Source organism: Gavia stellata, chromosome 28 (assembly GCF_030936135.1).
Source record: "Gavia stellata isolate bGavSte3 chromosome 28, bGavSte3.hap2, whole genome shotgun sequence".
Lineage (NCBI taxonomy): Eukaryota > Metazoa > Chordata > Aves > Gaviiformes > Gaviidae > Gavia > Gavia stellata.
In genome coordinates this window covers 2,197,332-2,218,835 of record NC_082621.1, presented here as the reverse complement: position 1 = coordinate 2,218,835, position 21,504 = coordinate 2,197,332, and the positions used below count along the sequence as shown (strand labels likewise).

At 61.2% G+C, this 21,504-nt stretch overlaps 2 protein-coding genes across 2 annotated transcripts; one reads left to right on the top strand and one right to left on the bottom strand.

Annotated features, from left to right (window-relative positions):
- The first annotated feature begins 1,656 nt into the window (after positions 1 to 1,656).
- On the top strand, positions 1,657 to 5,938 carry MRPL45 (mitochondrial ribosomal protein L45). The gene is made up of 8 exons (XM_059830348.1): positions 1,657 to 1,713; positions 1,977 to 2,172; positions 2,746 to 2,863; positions 3,263 to 3,361; positions 3,995 to 4,043; positions 4,273 to 4,422; positions 4,507 to 4,680; positions 5,212 to 5,938. Exons 1-8 carry the CDS (start codon positions 1,657 to 1,659, stop codon positions 5,269 to 5,271), a joined length of 903 nt encoding a protein of 300 aa, XP_059686331.1. The 3' UTR covers positions 5,272 to 5,938.
- A 2,951-nt stretch (positions 5,939 to 8,889) lies between these two features.
- On the bottom strand, positions 8,890 to 20,276 carry GPR179 (G protein-coupled receptor 179). The gene is made up of 15 exons (XM_059830165.1): positions 19,435 to 20,276; positions 18,434 to 18,542; positions 17,375 to 17,477; positions 17,010 to 17,206; positions 16,728 to 16,796; positions 16,207 to 16,316; positions 15,888 to 16,126; positions 15,248 to 15,386; positions 14,943 to 15,048; positions 14,704 to 14,850; positions 13,762 to 14,379; positions 12,753 to 13,716; positions 12,355 to 12,698; positions 11,062 to 11,922; positions 8,890 to 10,926 (listed from the first exon to the last, which is right to left on the bottom strand). Exons 1-15 carry the CDS (start codon positions 20,274 to 20,276, stop codon positions 8,890 to 8,892), a joined length of 6,885 nt encoding a protein of 2,294 aa, XP_059686148.1.
- Positions 20,277 to 21,504: the final 1,228 nt, after the last annotated feature.

Genomic DNA, 21,504 nt, shown 5'->3' with positions numbered 1-21,504 from the left:
GCCGCGTACCTGGGGCGAGTTGCACAAGGACGGAGGCAACTGTGGCCAAGCCCCTGCCTGGAGCTGCCGGGGACAGCTTGGCTTTGGGCGGGTGCTGAGCGCATCCCACTTCTGTTGATGCTCAGGTCCCTCCAAATCCCAGCCCTGCTCCCGCTTTCTGATGGGGCAAACCCCAACGTGGTGGTTTTGCAAAGGGGAAGGTCACATGTGGGCTGGGGGCACCGTCAAGTGGCGTCCCCAGAGGCCACTGCTGCTGGGGCGAGCCCCAGCCCAAACCGCAGCAGGCGGGGATGCTCCTGGGCCGTGCTCCCCAGCAGCGCCCCACGGCGAGGACGTGGCCCCAGGGGGCTGCCAGAGCCCTGAAATGGCTGCCCACGGTGGTAAAACCGGCTGAGATGGCATCATAGGGCAGCTCTGCAGCCGGGAAAGCCAGACAGGCTGGGAAAATCCAGCCCCACGAGTCCCGAGCCGTGGGAAAGCACTGGGGCCGTGGGGCGCTGGGGCCAGTGACTCAGCCCCCGGCTGCTCCGGGACCAGCTCCGTGGCCCCGGGGCTTCAGCCCTGTTTTCCAGAGGGGAAACTGGCTCCAGTTTTCCCACCGAGGGTGCAGCGGGGAGGATCCCCCCTCTCCTATTCTTGAGCCCCCATGAGCATCGTGCCAGACTTTTGGAGCCGCTATGGGGACGCAGATGCAATCCCCCCACCCACAGGTGCCCGGTTCTGTCCGTGGCCCCCCCCAGCACAGCCCCACGGGGCTGCTCCCGGCTCGCCCCGCTCACGCCGGCACAGATAACAGCGTGGGTTGGGATCAACGGTCTCGGGCACAGCGGAGCCGTCACTACACATTAACCAGCTGTCCGATGGAGCAACGCTTCCTCATAGCCAAGATCAACAGTCCCCGGAGCAAACCGGGAGCACGGCCAGGCAGAGGGAGCGCAGCCCGGAGCCTCCCGACGAGCTCCCGCGGGGTTCGCACCCCCATGCCGCGTTTGCCTTTGGCTCTGCAAGATGGACCAGGGCCTCACCCTGCAGCTGTGAGCCGTCTCCCTGCGGGGGGTCCCGGAACTGGAATTTTGGCTAGGTGTGGTTTGCTATAGGCCATGGGTGCTGCACCCCCCCGCACCCCGGCACGCCAGGCTGTCCCGCGGGACATTCGGGGACCCCCGCCCCGGAGCCCCCCTCCGCCGGCAGCCCGGAGCCTTGCTGAGATTTGAAATGCCATAAGCATCAGGCACCGACCGCTGCTGCGCCCGGAGCCCGGCTGAGCTGCTGGGGGGGCCGCACCGGGCCCCGGGGAGGCTGGGGGGCTCCGCAGGCCCGGGGGGTCCCCCACCCCCAGCACCCCCTGCGCGGGGCGGGGCGGGGCGGGGGGGGGCCCTCGCCTGTCGCACGCGGCACGGGGGTGGCCCACCCCCCCTTTCTCGGTGCACCGGGGGCGCCGCTGGAGCACGCTGCGGGCCCCCCCCGCGCACTGCACCACGCACCGGGGTCCCCTCGCCGCGCGCTCGGGGCGGAGCCTCCCCCGGCCCCGCCCACCCCCGCAGCCGATGGAATTTTCCACTCGCCGCCGCGGCGCGGGCTCCCGCCGGCTCCGCCCCCTCCGCGCGCGGCCCTTCTCGGCCCCGCCCAGGTCCCGGCGGGCTGCGCGGCGGGAAGATGGCGGCCGCCATGAAGGCGGGCCTGGGGCGGCTGGGCCTGCGGGTGTGCTGGCAGGTGGGGCCCGGCGGGAGGGACGGGGGAACGGGCTGAGGGGCCATGGGATGTGGGGAGTCGCTGAGGAGCCACGGGGTAAGGGATGTGGGGAGTCGGGGACGCGGGGAGGGCCATGGGACAGGGAGGGCTACAGGTGGTGGCGTTAGGTGTATTTACAGCTGCTCTGCGTTTGGGAGAGGTGAAGGGAAATAAATCAACATGTTGTTGTTATTGTTTCTTGGCCCTTGGGCTAGCTCCACGGCTTTGTTATTTCTCTTCCTTAGGCTGCAGGGTCTGTGTTCTGTCCTGCTGGAGTGGCTCCGGCCTGTCTTTTTGTCCCAGTGAGAACGAGGAAGAGGTATTCTGTCCCCGAATGGGCCAGAGAACTGTCCCCTGAAGAGAAGGAGAAGAGACTCAAGTCTTCGGGGATGGTATTTCCTGAGGAACGTATAGAACGGACCTTCTACTTGGCCTGCACAGGTGGTAGAAAGCCTGCTTTGGTCTCTTTGCAAGGGCAAAACTAATGCAAAGTAGCAGCATGGAGCAACTAGCTTAAGCGATGTGACCATGCTGACAGAGAGTGTCTGTCTGCAACAGACTGAATTACACACTCAGCCTCCTGGGGAGGGATAGCAGCTGCCCTGCTTTACCTCGCAGGTGTGTTGAGCTGTTGGCCCCTTCGTACCTAGGGACAAGGAATAGCACGGGAGGTCACGTTCCCTGCTGCTGAATGTGTCTTATTAATTACAGAATCACAGAATCATTAAGGTTGGAAAAGACCTGCAAGATCATCAAGCCCAACCATCAACCCAAATGTAATTGTAAATGTCTTATCCTCCTACCCTGGGCTGTATGGAAGAGGAGAGCAGGCACCTGTCGCTGCTGACAAGCTGTGTTAGACTAGCAATTCTCTCTGCGCTCGTATTTCGTCTTGCAAACATTATCGGGCGGAATCCTGCTTCTCCAGCCCCTGGCAGCCAGGGTGTTGCCTCTTTGTTTCCTTCGTTTTGCTGTTTTTGAGCCTTCTCCTGACCTTTCTTCTCTCTCATGCAGCTGATATTATAGACCCATACATCCCTCCTGAGGGCGATGCCCGCTTGACTTCCCTATCCAAAGATGGGCTGAAGCAAAAGGTGGAGAAGCTGAAGCATACTGCCGCCTCCCAGCTAGCGTACGTACCTCCTTTTTAGTTAGTCTACGGTGCAAGAGTTTTGCTCGGTTCTGTCTTGCAGTGGTGAGATGGTGTGTTTTGTTTTCTACCCGCTTCTTCCGTTGTTGCTGTTGTACCCCTTAACCAGGATTCCCTGGGGTGAGAATGAACTTAAGGCACCTGTCCTGATGTGAATGGATGCAGCGTGCACTCATTTTCTTGAGGATTCTTTGGGTTTGCAGCACTATGTCTGTGTTACGAGCACCTGGAGGTTATGTCGTAGTGGGGTGTCTCCAGTTCTCAGTTGCTCCCTGGTGAAAGCTAGGCTTGGGCAGGATAAGGTCGCTGTCATCATCTGAAACACGCGGGATGGCTCCAAGTTGTACTTTAGTTACTGTAGAGCTTTTCTTGTCTTTTCAGTCTGCGGAAGGTAAAAGATCATGATCCGGATTTCAGCACTAAAACCTTCCCAGAGAAGGCACAGGAGATATTTATTGAAGCTCACAATTGCCTGGCAAAGTAAGACCCCTTCTCTGACTGATGCGGTTATGTAGGACCTGATTCTCTTTGCTCATATGCTCTCTTTTTCTTCCTTGTCTTTCTAATCCTTGTACCTTCTCTGCAACAAGTACTTTATCTTTTTCTGTGCCCATCTCTGCGAAGAGTAGCACGTTGGAGATTTGGTCAGTACCCTTTTGCTTTTGATAATGAAAAGCAGGTTGCAGAAAATTCACCTTGACCTGACCTCACCTGCAAAGCAGGTGAGCTGTTGCACCACTAGTGTTATCAGCAGATGAGTGGGTGGTTGGTGCTGTTCAGAATCACGCTGCAGGGAATTGTTTGGTTATGAAATGATACTCCACTGGCTTGCTCCACTTTCCAGTAATAGAACAGATTTCAAAACTGCATCATTGTTGGTTACAATTCCAAACATCGATAAAACATTTAGGTCGTAATTGGCTTCCAAGGGATGTTGTGTCTTGTCTTGTCAACCAGCTTGTGTTCCCGTTCTGATTTCGTGCTGAGATCACAGCTGAGAATTTCCCTATTTCTGTTTTGCCAGTAGATTGTGTGTCTTCTGGGGAAGCAGGAATTTGTGAGTAAGTCTTTTTACAGTATGTGTATTCCAGTAACTGTGTGTTTCACTTGCAGTTTTAACAAGCAGAAACTTCACTCCCTGGTGACAGAGCGCTGCTACCCAGTAAGTGCTTATCTGAATGCTAAGTGTGTCCTTGATTTCTTCCATGGTCTTTAAGGCTCTCTGAACCTCATTATCTGTGTCATTTTTTCCTGGATACAATAAAGACAGAGCAGGGAGGGAAAGCACAAGCCTAAGTAATAGCTAATGAGTAAGTGCTTCATTACATGTAGTAGTTTGCTTGTCATTCAATTCACATCCTAATTAAGTTGGTCCTTATTTTTCTTTATAGGAAATGGTCCGTGGGAACAGGTACAAGACCATCCGGTGGAGTTTTGTGGAGTCGCTAGAGCCTCCAAGAGTGGTTCATGTTCGATGCGATAGCATTGTGAATCGAGGCAACCTGTACGGCCAGGTGACGGTGCGGATGCACACGCGGCAGGTACATCCCCTTGTGCCCCTCGCGTTTCCCAACTGATTCCAACTTGCTGCCAGCCCAATGGAAGTTTCTTGCCTCTGTTTACAGATTCTGGCAATCTATGACCGCTTTGGGCGGCTGATGTATGGTGGGGAGCAGGTGCCCAAGGATGTTTTGGAGTATGTCGTGTTTGAGAGGTACTTGGTCAACCCTTATGGCACGTGGAGGATGCACGGCAAGATCGTTCCAGAGTGGGCTCCACCAAAGGACCCCATTGTTAAGGTAATGCCAGGAGAAGGCACCCGCATGGCCGGTGTCTGTGAAACACAGGTCCCTAGTTAATTCTGGACAAAACCAAAGCTGAGCTTCCTGTAATGGGAAGGTGGTCCATTAATGTGCAAGCAGACCTATTTATTAATGTGGGATTATCAGCCTCTAGCACCTGGAAGCTGTAACAGGAGGCTGAGGGCATTTGACATGTATGTGATAACTTAGCTATTAGGGTAATTAGGGTTACTGCTCCCTGTACATAGCCTGGCAAAGTGATGCAGGTGCTCTGTCTTCCTGTGTTACTAAAAACAGGTCTGAGGGAGGAAGGAGGTGGGAACTATAGTGTAGTACAAGGCATGTCATCCCATTCCCCCTCTGCGTCCTCCCCCATGCTGCTGCCATCTGGTCACCTTCCTGTGCAAGGCTGTCGCACTGCCAGAACCCCCTGCCCACCCTTTTTCACGCTCTGTAACATGAACAGTTCCTGTTACGGCAGTTCAGAGCTGCTCTGTGTTGTGCTGATTTTGTTCCTTGCTTTTTCAGACGGTGATGATTCCTGGCCCAACCTTGGATGCCTCACAAGAGTATGGAGAAACGAAGTAGGAGGTTCCAGAGCCTGTACAGAGACAACAGCGCAAACCACTCTGGGGGGGGGAAGAAGTGGAGAATGTCTGCGGAGGTAGTGGGTTGGACATGGCTGTGCCTTTCCAGTGAGCAGTCAACAAACAAAGCGGCTTCAGAAATGGACTCCAGTCACTAATAAGTTGTCTTTAAAGGAGCGAGAGGGGCCTGGGAGGGGGATTTGGATGAGCTCTGAGAAGAGAGGTTTACTCTGTCCGAGTAGACTTGGTGTGCTGCAGCTTAACCCTCTCTGTGTTTCTGTGAAGACGAGAAGTCTGTTCTCTTCAGAACCGCTCTCTAGGCTAACCTCTGTCCTGCACCTGCATTGTGAGAGCCCGTGGCAGCAGAAGTCTGCCCAGACAGGGGATATTTGGCACTTCCATGGGAAGTGTCATAGACCTGGTGGGCTTTCATTAAAACTTGCAGCAGTAGGTGTTGGTACTTTCTTTTCCCATCCTCTTTCCCTCTCTGTACTGACTCCCAGGCTGCTTTCTTTTAACAGAAAACGGAGAAGAGCAGAAAGCACACTTTAAATCAAATTCTCCTGTGTGGGTACTGCAGTTGGACTCTTCTGAGTGGGTGCTTGTTAACGGCCAAGCTTCCCAAAGGGGCTACAGCAGAGCACTGATAATTTAATAAAATTTTTTGACTCCTAAGGTCAGTGTTTTGTGTCAATCAATGCCCTCTGGAAAAGCAGCGTTTCTCATAGCTGATGGGTTTTGGTGCATTTGTTACAGACACTCGTGAATTCAGCGATGGGATGTTGTTAGTGAGTGGCTGGCACCATCCTGTGGACATGATGACATTCGCATCAGGTCCCCTGGTTTTGCAGGCTGTGTGGGTTAGGAAAACACGTACCCAGAGGTTACCTTTTTCCGTGGCTGGGAGTAAACCAGCGCACTCTGCTAATCTGTTCTTGCTGTGTTTTGCTCAGATAAGTTCCATTTACTCCTAGTCACAGCGCAAAATACTCGCTAGTCATCAATCAATGAAACATTTTCTTTTTTAACCTTGTCTTGCTTTTTAACTCTGCCGTTTTCCAGAGCTTGTGAGAGTTAAGTGCGTTTTTTTCTTCTTCCTTGAAAGAGATTTTACAGAGTATGCGGTGGAAGAGTTACGGCTCCTTATGCTTGCAGAGTCGTTCAGTGTTTCTTGTGAATGATGTTCTTTTGAAAGGGCAGAATACCATCATCTTTATGCTCTGTTAGGAGAGGAGCCAGCGATGGAATCCCTTTCGTCTTTTTGGAAATCAGAGGGGTGTCACAATCTGTCTGCCTTTCCTGAAAGAACCTACTATATTGAGCCTTCTGCCTACGCTTCATTCATGAGCTGAAGAGAGATTCAGTGCTCCAGCATATGTGAGATGGGCTAGGAGCTAAAATAAATTAGTGTGAGCTGCCTGGTTTGTGTCTGGTGTGACTCAGGCAGCTCGCAAGCAGGTATGGATGTGACTCCTCAAGCAAGACCAGCAGACAAGGTTCTTCAGCTCTGGCTCTGAATGAAAGGATGTTTTCTGGTGGAGTGGCTGGCTTTTCTGGGAGAATGGCCTTTCCTTCCAGCCTGGCAGCGCGTGGCTCCCCATCTCCTTTGCCAATATTCAAACCTCTGCAACTTAAACCACTTCTGTTCCTGGGTTTCCTTCACAGCCTCACTGCTTTCTGTTGTACCTCTTCCTTGAGCATATTTAGTGTCTTACCCACACCCCATAAATCAGCCACTAAGTGCGTGCTCTGTAGATAATACTTTTTATTCTCTGTATGTACACTTACTTACACAATTGGATGATCGTTTGACATTCAGTGCTGAAGACCGCAGGCAGCACGCTACAGCAACACCACTTTCTAAGGAGAGTGGAAGTAAATGACAAACAGCAGGACGAGCCCTGAGCCCCAGCCTTGCATGGAGACCAGAGGGAGAACAGAAACCTTCACTTTTGCTGTCTCTGTTTTTATTTGCTTCTGTCTAAGTGGAGCAGAGGGACAAACCAGGGGAGACTGGAGGCTTTGTTGCTTCCCAGCTGCTACCTTGCTGACCCGGAGGCTTCTCCCCCACGTCCCTTCCTTTGCGCATTTGTGAGTGGGTGGGCTGGTGTAACGGCAAACCCGGGAGCTCTGTCTGGTGCTCTGGAGGTCGTAGTGCCTCTGTGGTCTCAGCATCTTCTCTGTCATACAGGGGTCTATTGCATCTCTGCCCCAAACAGAATGGGTCTTGCAAATACAGGGAGAAGTTGGAATGTGGGATGACAAAAGGCATCCAGCGCTTCTACAGATGGGCTGTAAAAGTGAAGGCTTGCTAGTGCCAGTGGAAATGTTGATGGAAAAAACCCTCCTGTGGTGGGAAGGTGAGCCCTGGGCATGTTTGTGCACATGGTGAATGTACACACGTGCACACATGGTATGAGTGAAGAAGAAACCAGTAATGACAAAGTGCTTTGAAGAGTTAGTGGCATCGTTAGTTAAGACAAACACCTTTACAGCTGAGTTGCTGCAAGAATTAAAAGTGTAGCAGTGCCGTAAAGCTAGTCGGAGAGGAGGTTGGTAGCGGGAATACCCATCTCAGCCTTCATGGATGCAGAGGTTTCTAAAAGCAGAGCAGTGGGGAGGCCTGAAGGCTGGTTTGTCCCACCCAGGTCAAGTGACGGAACAGAGGTGGTGGTGGGCATTGCCAAAGTGCAGTGTTCACACGCTGGGCTGGCGTCGCTGGACCAAAACACAGCAGAAAGGTTTGCTTGGTGCGCGTGGAAGTCCTGTGGCTGGCTCGGTGACTTCAGAGGATGTTTAAAAATAAATGACTTTGTGTCAAGGAAGCAAAATGTGTCGTGGGGCTGGCTGGAAACGACGTCTCTTTATCCCAGGCTTCAAAACCTGCCTGGTCCTAGCAGTGCGTACAGAAACCACCCTGATTTAAAATGGAGGTGATGGCAGCGCTGGGGGAGATCAGCTGGGCTGCAGAAACCCTGGAAAGCTGTTTTCCTCCCCGGTTGCATCGTTTTGCTGCCCCTGGTTTGACTCTCCCCTTGTTCCATTTGGCTTAGGATGGAGAGCTTGCCGCCTGGTCCTCCAAGCGTCCAGCTTGCTGAGGCTGCGGGACTGCGTATTTCGGGGTGCCAGCCAAGCCGTTCCTCGCTGTGCCAGAGGCGCAAAGCTCCCCAGGCGGTAGGAGAACGTTCAACTGCTGGAGAGCTTGCGGGTGAGCGTCTCTAGCTAGCAAGCCACAGCTCTGTGTCTGCTGTGTTGGTGGAAGCGAGCGAGGCTGGCACCACGGGTCATTTAATGCATTCACGTGCCCCGCTTGGACCAAGGGGCCCTGCGCTGGGCTGGGTACCCGTGGGTAAGTGACGGGTGGCATTTGCAGGCTACCGCCTGGCTTGAGTGCTTCGATGAGGGCAGGAGATGTTAGCTGTCCCCTCGCTGCGTTGATCCCCAAGCCTGGCTGCTTGATGGCCACCACTGGAGCCCGCTGGGAGTGCGGCCATGCCGTTGGCTTTGGTGGACGCTTCTGTCCCTGTCTGGGCTGTGCAGGTAGGCAACAGCCTTCAGGGCAAGACTTTCTGTTCGTGAAAGCCGTGTCTGCATCTAGCCGGTGGCCAGAAGGAGGGAGCTACTCATGGTCCCATGGGCAGACGTCGGGTTTAGTTTCACTCGCACCCCTGCCTCTGTCCTGGGGGCTCGCTCCGGCTCTGCCCTGCCTGCGGAGGGTTGGGGTGGGATCCACGCTCTCCACCTCCCATGGACACACTTCAGAGGTTTTCTCTGTGTCTGTGCCGGTCTTGTTAGATGCTGGCGGAGTATCTTCTGCTTCCCAGGGACAAACCTCGGCTACACTAGCGCCTGGGCTGGGGCTGCTGCCCGCCGTGGGAGCCGCGCTCGCTCCCCGAGGCAGTGGCTCTGCTCTGGGGCCCCTTGGGGGCTGGATGCCCGGCAGGATGCGGCACAGGGGCTTGTGCTCAGCCTCACCGTCAGATCTGCCCTTGGATTTTTTCAGCAGGGCTGTTGGAGACATGGTGCTGGCTTCTGCCACCGGCTTTGACTTCCCTGTCCCCGGGGGGAATGCTCTGTCAGCTCCCTCTGGGTGCACGCCTGGTTTGAAGCTTTCCTTCTCCAAGCCCATGGGCTCTGCTCCTTCCCAGGGGCAAATATCAGATTTCCTGCTCTCCATGCTGTCGGACTTCTTGGACGGCTCTTTCCGCATTGCAGTTTTCAGGGAGGGCTCCTCCGTGCCCAGGCTCTCCTGGGGGCAGATGGCCTCATGCTCACTACTCCTCTTCTCCAGTGCTTTGGAGGCACCCGCTATTTTCGGTGGGAGGCCTGCCATACCCGGGGCTGCTCCTTTCTCTGGCAGAGGTAGAGCTGCCTCCCAGGGGCAGATTTCTGCTTTAAAACCAGCTTCAAACTCCGGAGGCTTCAGGCTCTCCACTCTCTGGGATTTCCTTGAAGGTGATTTGAGCAGCGCTGGGCTCCCGGTGTGGGGTTTTGCTGGGGGCTGCTCCGTGCCCAGGCTCTCCCAGGGACAGATGGACTCACGGTCTCTGCTTGCTTTCTCCTTCTTTGCAGATGTGCTGTCTGCAATCTCTTTCAAGAGACCTTGACCTGTAGAAGGGCTTCTGCTCACTATGGACAGAGCACCTTTGTCCTGTCTTAATTTCTCTTTACCTGATGGTGGAGCAGCCGCATCCCAGGGACAGATTTCTGCTTTATCAGTGGACTCGAGCTCTGGAGCCTCCCAAGGACAGACCTCCGCCTTCAGGCTCTCCACGCTCTGGGATTTCTTTGAAGGCGATTTGGGCAGCGCTGGGCTCCTGGCACGAGGTTTTTCTGGGGGCTGCTCCATGCCCAGGCTCTCCCAGGGACAGACCTCAGCCTTCGTGCTCCCCAAGATGTCTGATTTCTTGGCGGTGGCTTTCAGCAGCTCTGTGCTCTTCGTGCCATACCCCGTGGAGGAGCTCTCCATGTCCGTGCTCTCCCAGGGACAGATGGACTCACGGTCTCCGCTTGCTTTCTCCTTTTTCCTGGACGTGCTGTTGTCTCCAATCTCTTTCAAGAGACCTTGACCTGTAGAAGGGCTTTTGCTCACTATGGACAAAGCACCTTTGTCCTGTCTTGATTTCTCTTTACCTGACGGTGGAGCAGCCGCATCCCAGGGACAGATTTCTGCTTTATCAGTGGGTTCAAGCTCCCAAGGACAGACCTCTGCCTTCAGGCTCTCCACGCTCTGGGATTTTTTTGAAGGCGATTTGGGCAGCGCTGGGCTCCTGGCACAGGGTTTTTCTGGGGGCTGCTCCGTGCCCAGGCTCTCCCAGGGACAGACAGCCTCTCGCTCGCTGCTGCCCTTCTCCAGGGATCTCACCGGGCTGGCTAACGCTGCCTGGCGCGTGATGCGCTTGTCCCCCTTTGAAGCCCCCCCAGGACCCTGCTTTGCCTTTGGTTGATCAGAGGAAGGTGCAGCCACATCCCAGGGGCAGATTTCTGCTTTATCACTGGCTTCAACCTCCGGAGCCTCCCAAGGACAGACCTCCACCTTCAGGCTCTCCACGTTTTGGGATTTTCTTGAAGGCGATTTGGGCAATGCTGGGCTCCTGGCACGAGGTTTTTCTGGGGGCTGCTCCATGCCCAGGCTCTCCCAGGGACAGACCTCAGCCTTCGTGCTCCCCAAGATGTCCGATTTCTTGGCGGTGGCTTTCAGCAGCTCTGTGCTCCTCGTGCTGTACCCCGTGGAGGAGCCCTCCATGTCCATGCTCTCCCAGGGACAGATGGACTCACGGTCTCCACTTGCTTTCTCCTTCTTTGCAGATGTGCTGTCTGCAATCTCTTTCAAGAGACCTTGACCTGTAGAAGGGCTTCTGCTCACTACGGACAGAGCACCTTTGTCCTGTCTTGATTTCTCTTTACCTGATGGTGGAGCAGCCGCATCCCAGGGACAGATTTCTGCTTTATCAGTGACTTTGACCTCCAGAGCCTCCCAAGGACAGACCTCTGCCTTCAGGCTCTCCACGCTCTGGGATTTCTTTGAAGGTGATTTGGGCAGCATGGGGCTCGCAGCGTGGGGTTTTTCTGGGAGCTGCTCCATGCCCAGGCTCTCCCAAGGACAGACCTCTGCCTTCAGGCTCTCCACGCTCTGGGATTTCCTCGAAGGCGATTTGGGCAGCGCTGCCCTCCTGGCACGAGGTTGTTCTGGGGGCTGCTCCGTGCCCAGGCTCTCCCAGGGACAGACCGCCTCCTTTATGCTCACCGTGCTCTGGGATGTCTTGGACTCTGCTTTTGAGCACTCCGGGCTTTTCCTAATGAGCTTTGCAAAGGTCCTGGTGTCCCTGTGGTCTGGCTGATGGCCACCCGTGTCTGCCAGCTTTGCTTTGATATCTTCAAGTCCTCCAGATCCTGGTTTGTTTTCCCCTTTGGAAGTCCCACGTGTGTCCTGACTCGGTCTCTCTGTCCCCGATGGCCCTGCAGGCGCTTCCCAAGGGCAGATTTCTGTTTTAGCAAGCGGCTCATCCTCCACTTCCCATGGACAAATGTTGGCCTTTTTGCTGTCAATGGCTCCTGCTTGCTTAGATGACATTTTGGGCAGAGCCGGGTCTTTTGCCGCGAGCCCTGTGCCAGGCTGCTCCGCACCTTCCCCGGGGCGGGGGGATCCCCGCTGGCTGCTCCCCTTGTCTGCAGCCGGACCCGTCTCTCCCGTGCCCCTCGGGGCTGCTCTCTGCGGGGAAATCCCGATTTTCACTCGGGAAATTTCACCATCATCTAATTTCCCTGCATTGGATAAGGCTGTTCTCCTTTCCCAAGGGCAAACTTCTGCATCGCTATCAGCTCCCACTGCTTCCCAGGGGCAAACTGAAGCCCGTGTACTTGCTGGGCTCCCCGAGGTCACTTTTGGGAGCTCAGAGCTTCTGGGGGCAGGTTTTGGTGGAGGTCCCTCGCTGCCGGTGCTGCCCCAGGGCTGGCCGGGCGCTTGTAGGCTGCTCCCGCTCTCCTGCGCTGTCAGCAAACCCAGTGATTTTGGTCTGATGCTCTGGACCCACTTGGCCCGTGGCCTCCTCTCCCCTTCCTGCCTCTCTTGCTCCGGCTGAGCCCCCTCCACATCCCAGGGGCAGATTTCTGCTCTGACGGTCCTTTTTCCTTCCTCGGTCTCCCACGGACAAACCTCAGCCATCCTGTCCTCCGCTGTGCCCGCTGTCTCCGAAGCTGCTTTGGGCAGCTCTGGGGTTTTTGCTGGTCGTTTTTCCATGCCTGGCTCTTCCCCGGAGCACCCGGGATCCACCTCGCTGCCGCCCTTCCCTGGGGCTCTGCCTGGCCCCCGGTGCTCACCCCCACTCTCCTCCCAGGGGCAAATTTCTGTTTTACTGCTTGCATCTGCCTGGGTTTCCCCAGGACAGACCACTGCCTGCCTGCCCGCTGCGCTCCCGGCTTTCCCAGCTGCAGCCGGGGCTGCCTCCACATCCCGGCTCTTTGCAGGGACCCTCTCGGTGCCCCAGCTCCCCCCGGGACCGAGGGGCTCGGGCTGGCTGCCCCCCTTCTCCAGCACCTTGGCCGGGCTCTCCCCACCCAGCGGGACCCCGCTGTCCTCCTGGGAAGCAATCGCCTCCTGGCGCAGCAAGGCTCCTTTTCCTGCGGGGACAGCCGGGGCTCCCGTCTCCCCGTGCCGCGGGCGGGCGGTGGGCTCGCTGCCGGGCCTCCGCCTGCTCCACTCGGGGCTTTTGGCGGTGGGGTCTCGGCCGATCGCCCCAAGGGACACAGCGGACATGTCTGCCAGGCTGGGCCTCTCCCTCCTGCCCCCCGCTTCCCGCTCGCACCCCCTCCTCCTGAGGCTCCCCTCGCCCTCCCTCTTCCCTCTCAGGATGCTTTTCCCCCTGGAGCGGTTGAAGGCTTTGATGGCGAGTCCCAGGCCCCGCAGGGAGGTCTTCTGGATGGGTGGCTTGAGGCTGGGGGGGGTGGCTGCTGCATCACCGGGGGTCCCCGAGTCTGCTGCTTCGGCAGCTTTTTGCTTCCAGCTCAGGATCTCCTCCTGGACCAGCTCCCAGGGGCAGACCTGTGCCGGGATGGACGCTGCGGTCAGCAGCCTGCCCTTCCCTGCCGGGGGGGACGCACGCCCCGGCTTTTCTTCCGCAGACCCCTCTGGTGTCCTCTCTGGCTCTCCCGCCCGTGCTGGGGGGTCCGTGGGTGGCTCCGCTGGCTCTGGGCTGTCGCCCGCCGGCGCGGCACGCTGCACTAGGCTCTGGTAGCGGACGGGGGGCAGCGGGGGGGTCCTCCTCACCGCCACCCGCACCCGCCCGGGGAGATGGGAGCTGTCAACACTGATGCTCTTGATGGGTGCGTAGGTGACGTGTTTCTGCATCTTGCCATCACCCGGGGGGGACATGTCCTCCTGGGAGCACCCCTCGGCGGGGCTGGAGCTGGCTGGCGGGAGGGCACCAGCTGCACCGGGGCTTTGGGGCTTCCCGGATTCCTTGGGTGCTCCCTGCCCTGTGCAGTGCTCCACGGACAGGGCGGATGGGTGCCAGTTGTGATGCCACTCCTCCCGCGCGGCTCGGCTGGTGGCGAGCAGGGCCTCTTCCCGTGCACCGGCGATGACGCTGAGTGACTTCTGCAAGGGGGCTGCGCGGAGCTGGGGGTGCTGCTCGTGCCCCGCCAGGTTGTGGGCGCTGGCCGACTTGCACACCAGCGGGGCAGCGTCGAGGGACTCGCTGTCGGATTGCTCCGAGGCCATCACCGCCATCGTCTTCCTCCCTGGCACAGGCTCCCCAGGGGGGCCGAGGGCAGGCGAGCCTCCCCAGGGCTCCTGCGTGGGACCCTCGGTGCTGCGGGACTTGCGCAGGGCTGCGGCGCGGCGCCGGGAGCCATCACTCCGTATCCGCAGGCTGGTGCCGCTGGCGTTGGGGAGCCGCTTGGCCGAGGAGCCGTGGCGTGCTGGGGTGCCCACCTGCTCCCCGCCGCTGCTGCGGCGTGCCACGGCCTCGGGCAGCTCAGCGACGCGGCGCACGATGGAGCGGCCCAGGCTGCGGCGGGAGCTGCGCTTCTTGGGGAGGTGGGGGTTGTTGGCTGCCATCCTCCGCGACTTGTGCACCTCCAGCTGCGTGTAAAGCTTCTTCAGCTCCTCCTGCGCGCCGCGGGCGGGGGGACGCGGCAGAGAGAGAGGAGAGCACGTACAATGGGACCGCGCGGGGGGGGCGCGACCCCACAAAGCCCCGGCTTGGCCCCTAGGGCCAGGCTGTCCCCTTGTCCCCAAGCCCCCGTGCTGCCCGTCCCTCCAACCCAGGGGATGCAGCAGGTTTCCACGCCCGTGGACAGTGGCGGTTCACCCTGCACCCCCGTCTTCCCCCCCCTCTGCTTTGCATCAGGAGAAAGATTGCAAAAGGCACCTCTTACTCTGCGCGGGGCTGCATAGCTAGCGTCAAAAGAAGGTCCTGAGTGTGCCACCCACCCGAATGTCATCGGGGTCGAGACTGTGCTCGCTCCAGGCAGACGCGATGCTGCTGTTCAGGCAGGAGCCCGAGCGCCGCATGTCCAGCTCATCCTCGTAGACCTCAGCCGCGATCTCCTCCCGCAGCGGCGAGCCGGCGTGCAGGAACTGGGGGTGGTGAGGGACGAGCTCGCTGAGGGGTCCCTGAAATGCCAGGGGACCCCAGCCCCATCTCCCCAAGTCCCTGGGCCGGGTGTTACCTTGGGGATGAAGAGCAGCGCCAGGGTCATGGTGATGGTGCTGTGGGTGTGAGCGAAGAAGAGCAGCAGGGTCCAGTCGGGGTGCAGTGAGGGGACCATGATGAACCTGGAAGGGGCGAGGAGGGCAGCGCCAGGTCCCGCAGAGGCACCCGCAGCCCCCTCCCCACCTCCAGACCCCGCAGCCTCCACCCTGCCCGGGGACCCATGCAGGGAACCTGCTGGCTTCAGGGATTTGCCACCGGTTCCTCCGCATTGCCGGGGATGGGAATCTCGGTTCCCAGCCCCGTCGCGGCCCCGCACCCTACCTGACCACGTGGAAGGTGGCCGAGATCATGAGCTCGTTGTGGAGCGCGATGCCCATGTAGCGGGGCTCGTGGAAGGCGGAGGGCACGGTGCGCGTGGCGTAGCATAGGAAGCTGCCCCACAGCAGGAACAGCATTTCAGCTGTGGGAGAGAGCCGGGGAGCGATGCTGAACATCCAGCCCCATCACCCTGCGGCTGTCAGCGTGTTTTCCTGGGTGGCACCGATGGGTGCTGAGGGTGGGTGCCACCGATGGTGGCACCGATGGGTGCTGAGCTGCAGGGTGGGTGCTGCTGCCCGCTGGGACCTCCCAGCCTCAGGGTGCATCCAGCCTAGCACGTTCACCCTGGCTGCTGTCGGCACGTGCCGTGGTCGGAGCTGGGTCCGGTGCAGAGCATCCTCCGGCACAGCCTGCCCGAAGGCCACCGGGACTCACTGCTTGCACCGGGTGATTTACCCTGCGCCAGCGCGAGTCCTGGGGATGCTCAGAGGAGAGGGTGGGAGGCAGCTCGGGTGCCCTGGCCCTGCTTGCAGGCTCCAGGCAGATTAAATGGACAAGGAAATTAAAACTCCAGACGCTACATTTACAGGATGGGGTCCTGGGGCAGTGGGGACCCCCGGGACACCGCGGGGGCTGCTCTCACCGATCACCATCATGTAGTCCCAGCGGTCATGGCCACAGATGTAGAAGTGGAGCCCGTGGGCCGTCTGGGTGCGGATCACCAGCGGGATGTTCTTGTCGACGTTCTCCAGCATGCCGATGGTCCAGGCCGCCAGGAACCACAGCACCAGGAGCAGGATCAGCCCCAGCATCCTCAGCACCCGCTCGCTCGACACGTAGGGCACGCGCTGGGCCGTGCGGGACAGGAACACCTTCAGCACCCTGCGAGGCACAGAGGGGTGAGCCCCCAGCCGGTCCCCGCTGCGGGGGTCCCAAGCATCCGGCCCCCCCACCCTGGCTACCTGTGCAGCTTGAGGGTGATGGTGCCGTAGACGATGGCGAAGCCGAGCATGCGCACCCAGCGCAGGACGATGCAGCGGAAGATGCTCGGCTTGAAGTACAGGATAAACACCTGGGGCGGTGGGAGAGAGGGGTCGGCGGGCGGCACGGGGCCGGATCCTGCCTGCCAGGGGGGGTAGCAAATGCCGGAGACTCGGAAACCACGCGCTTTTGGGCCAGCCCCACTGCCACCCTTCCCCCTTGGCTCTACAGCATCCGCCACAGGTCTTGCGGGAGGGAGAGGGGATTTGGGCAGGGATTAATTCCCGCAGCCAGCAGGAGAAAAGGGATTTGGTTTCCTGAGAAGGTTTATACCGCAGCAGCCGGGGGCCGTGCCAGCAAAATTAACAATTAGGTGGAGTTGTGCCCATGACCTGCTTGGGGTCAGCTCGACGCCCTTGCCTGGGGGGCAGCCGGCCAGGCTGAAAATGCTCTTACACCCCAGCCCAGAGGTTTTCAGCCCCGGGGCTGACTAGATACTCACGGGGAAGTAGAGGAGGAGGGACCCGAAGAGGATCGTCTCCAGGAGGACGACTCCTGATGCCCGGATCCTCTGCAGGGACAGAGGCGTGAGGGTGCAGCCGGGAGCCTCGGCTGGTGCCCGGAGGGGATGGAGCCAGGGCAGGGAGATCCCTCCGAGCGTGCCGGGCTGTGACATCCTTCCCACTGCTGTGACATCCACCCCCCGAGAGACCGCGGGGTTTGGGGGTGGGAGGAGAGCAGGGCAGGGGGTGACAAGCAGAGGCGAGGACGCAGGGACGCTTGCCTTGCTCCGTCGGAAGTGGTAGGAGACGAGCATGCTGAGGAAGACGGCCAGCATGCAGAAGGCCTGGCAGGAGAGGACGGCTGCCCGCAGCGCCCGGTCCTCCTGGATCAGGCAGGGTGCGTCGTCCTCGCAGGTGGCGCATCCCCGGCGGCAGGGCCGGCATGCCAGCCGGGACCCCCCGTCCGCCCCCGCCGCGCCTGGGGACAGAGCGACGGCTGGGTGGAATCACTGGATCACGGATGCAGTGCTTTCCTTGCCAGGGCACGTGCTTGGGCTTCCCAAAGCCCCCCCAGCCCTGGACCCCGCTGCTGTAGCCATGTGCCACTGGGTGAAACGGGGACCCCGGGGCCGGGCACGGCACCCACCTGCCCAGGCACTGCTGGCCACTCCGCCGGCCCCGTAAAAGCCCGGCTTGCACCGGCACAGGTACCTCCCGAGGACGAAGCTGCGGCTTTCCTGGGGGACACACTGAAGAAGACAGGCTGAGATGCACGGAAGGGTGAGGGCTCGTCCTGCACCCCGTGTGCTCCCCCCGGCCCCACATCCCCCCCTGCACCAGGGGCTCCAGCAGCCCCCGGCTCGTGGGTACACGACCCCACGCCGTCCTCCCCCACGCCTAGGAGGAATCAGTGGTTAAACATTTAAGAATTAAAAGCCAAAGCTTGGCCCCCAAATCCTTCCCTAAAACCTAAATGGACACCTAATGCAGCAGAGCGCACTAATCCTGCCCGGCCGTGACGGCAGCAGCAGGCAGGGCACTGCTGCCCTAATCCCCCACGGCCGGATCCTGCCCTGAACGGGCCGGGCTGGCAGCTTTTCTGGGTATTGTTGTTTTCTGGAGAGATGCCCGGCAGCAGAGCCCGTCCCTCCGGAGGGCATCGCCCGCGGGGCACTGGCAGGAAGGAGAAGCTGGTGACGCCTTTCCCACTTGGGGACAGTTTATTGCCTTCAGGGTTGGACCCTGATCCGCACTGAGCTGGGGGGGCCGCGGGGTCTGCCCCAGCCAGGGATGCTGCCAGTTGTGCCGAGCCTCGAAACACACTTGGGCATCACCGGCTCGCCGGGGTGGGCACCACCGGAGGGAACTGGGGGCTACTGGTCAGGGTGATTCGCCCACCGGCTGCCAGCCCCTGGAGCCCGGCCGTCCCCGCGGTGCCCGGGCAGGGAGCAGCCAGGTCACACTCTGCTGCTGGCGGTGGGGAAGGAAGATTTGCACAATAAACCCCTCAGCTGCAGCGCCGAGAGCAGCTGAACGAAGCAGATGGATCGGCCGGGAGAGGATAAAGCTCAGCCCGGAGGGAGGGACACACGGCAGGGACAGCCCGGCCGGGGGGACAGGGAAGGGGACGGTTCGGTGCGGGGGAGCCCCAGCCCTGCTGGGTGAGGGGATGGGGTGCAGGGTGCCGGGTGCCAGCGGCCGATACTTGGGTGCTGTTGAGGTCGCAGCGGTGCGTGTCCGCAAACCAGCCCGGCCCGCTGGCGCACTGGTCGATGGCCACATCCCGCAGCTCGATGTCCACCCGCACGACGCCCCTGCGCAGAGGGATGGGGTCAGCCCCGGGGGCCGCGTGGGGCGTCCCCATGCCCTGTGCCCCCCACCCAGCCTGGCCGTGCCCCACCGCTGCCTCTGGGACAGGGGAGGACGCAGCCACGGGGGTGGCTGGTGCTGGTGCATGGACTGGTGGGGCAACGCGAGGTGTTAGCAATGTCCCCGGACCCCCAGCGAGGGTTGTCCCCCCTTGGAGCCATGTCTGGGGGCTGTTGGAGCTGGGGCAGGGGCAGGGGTAAGAGCAGGGGCAGCAGCTCCTGGGTGTGAATTCTGCCTCTTGAGAGGGGCTTTAATGCAACCGATTGGGAAACAGGAGCTGCTGGGGTGGCCCCCACATGCCATCCCTCGCCCTGTGGGACCGACCCTCTTCCCTGGGGTCTCCGAGGGGGACGGGGCTTCCCCCTTGGAAATGGGGCCATGTCTCCTCTCCGCGGCTAAGCCTGGCTGCCCCCTTCCCTCCCCAGCGCCTCCCACCGTGGCTACTCATGCGGGGGGTGCTGGGGTGCAGCAGGGACCCACCAGCCCGGGGGTGACGCCCCAGCTCCCAGGAGGGGCCCCAGCCCAGCTCACCCACCCCCAGTGCGGCTGTGGCAGGGGGCTCTGAGGGTGGCAGCCCGAGGTGGGCAGCATGGGGACCCCCGAGGGGGCAGCTCCGTGCCTGTGGACGTGCAAATACCCACACACACGCATGTGCACGCTCACACGCGCACGGGGACACAGGCAGGGGGCTGGCGCGCTGCCCGGAACCTGGCACACACCCCGCACCATGCTGCCTGCACCCCAGGGTGATGCCTCCAGCTGCACCCCCTCCAGCATGCACACGGGGTACCCCCCAGCCCCCTTATACCCCCTCCAGCCCCTCCGGGTACCACTTACTTGAATTCTGGGCTGAGGTCCGGCTTGAGCCCGTAGAAAGCGGCAGAGAGTGTGACCGCCCAGGCGGGCAGGAACCTGCCATCCCGGCACTCGAGGAACGGCGGGGACCACCGCACGTGGCCCGGCTCCCCCACGTAGCTGTCGCCCCGCTGCCACTTGGGGGTCTCCATGCTGCGCAGGTCATTGCTGAGCACGCGCTTGCGGAGAAGGAGGGTCCGCTGGGACCTGAGGGCGTTGAACCACTCGTTGTCCCAGCTGAGGTTGCCGAGGCTGGGGGCGGCAGAAGAGACGTCCTGCAGCAGGATCTCGCTGTCCCCCTTGGTGGCCTGCAGCATCAGCCGGGGCTTGGTGGCCAGCGGGTGGGCGTCGAGGGCAAGCACCGCCCGGCGCACCCATGGGTGCCCCTCTGCCAGGCTGCGGACCAGCGCCTGGTACCACTCCACGTCCTCGGCCACGCTGGCTTCGCGGATGTCGTTGGTCTGGAAGAGCATGTTGAGGAAGTTGGCGGCCTGGGCCAGCGCCTCGGGGGCGGCACGCAGGGTGGCACGCAGTGCCGGGGGGGGGCCAGGGCCGGGTGCCCCCGCCGCGACGCCCCGGCTGCAGTTGACCCGGGCCAGCTGCTGCGCATCGCCTGTCTGCAGGAAAGCCAGTGCCGCCGCCGAGTCCTGGGGGTCCCCCGCCGCTCCCGGCTCCAGCGTGGGCGCCCAGGAGGACGACGGGGCCGGGGACCATCCCGGCGGCTGGGGGGGTCTCTCCTGTGGGCGCTGGCCCCCCGTGAGGATGGTTGTGCGGACCAGCGCCGCATGCAAGCACCAGAGCAGCGGCCACTGCCACGGCCCCATGGCTGGGGCTCAGCGGAGCCCCCCGGCCCCCTGCGGCCCTGCCGGCCGGCCCGGGGGGGTCATGGTGGGCAGGGTGCCCGAGCCGGCCGGGAGCCTGCTCTGCTCCGTGGGGCCAGACTCATGCTCTGCGCCTGTTTTCCTCCCTCGGTGATGCTGGAGCAGACGTCACCGGCTCCAAAACATGTTCATCTGCTGGCACTGCCCGCCCGGAGCCCCCCCGCCTGTCCACGCGCTCCCGCTCAGGCAGGCCGCGTTGCCAGGGAGCCCCCCGCCCTGAGCCCCATGGGGACCCCCACACCCCGGCCACCTCAGGCTGGCCATGATGCAAGCGCATCCTGATGGGAAGCCATGGCAACGGGGCTGGGAATTTTCCTCCCAGCATCCCCCCTTCCCGCAGCCCCCTCAGCAGCCGGGGGGAGAAGGTCGCCCGCTGGTTCCCCATATGGTCCCGGGCTTCAGTCCGGCAGTGCCCGGCCCCCCCGGCCATGGGATGGAAATGGGGGGGACGGCACACAGGTGGGATGCCCCTGTGGGGCTGAGGGTGGCGAGTGCGGTACGGGGGTGGGCACGAGCACGGTCCCCACGGCAGGGCCTGACACCCCCCCCCCCCCCAAGCTGGGGGATGATGTCTTGGCTCCCACGCAGCACTGCCCTGGGGAAACTGAGGCAGGGGAGGCTGCTCAGCGCCCCACCCGCCTGAAGCAAGGGTGGGGTTCCCTCTTCGCCAGCCTCCAGGCAGGTGTGGGGAGAGCTGCTCCCCATCCCCTCTCCTCCCGTGGGGCGCGCTGCCTGCAAGAGCCGTGCAAGACCTGTGCTGCAGCCGTGCAGCAGCCGTGCAGCGCTCTGCAGAGCCGTGCAGGGGTCGCAATAGGAAGGTGCCGGGCGCCCGTGCCTCAGTTTCCCCTACCACACGCCCCTGTCCCGGGGTGGGGAAGAGTCCCCTGGGTCGCGGCCGGGCCTGCGTCTCCAGGCGCCCCGGCCGCCACCGCTGCCCCACCGGCCGTGTCCCCCCACGCCGGGGCCGGGGCCGCCCGTGGGTACCGGGGGCTCGGGGCGGGTCCCCGCGGCCGCGCTCCACGTGGAGGGGGGGGCGAGGGGCGGGGCCTCAACACCGGGCGTGGCTACAGCCAGCGGGGAGGCGTGGCTGGGGCAGGGGGCGGGGCCGGCGGCGGAAGTGGGGGGGCGTGGCGGCGCGCGGCCGTCGCCGCGGAGGAGGGAGGGAGCCGTG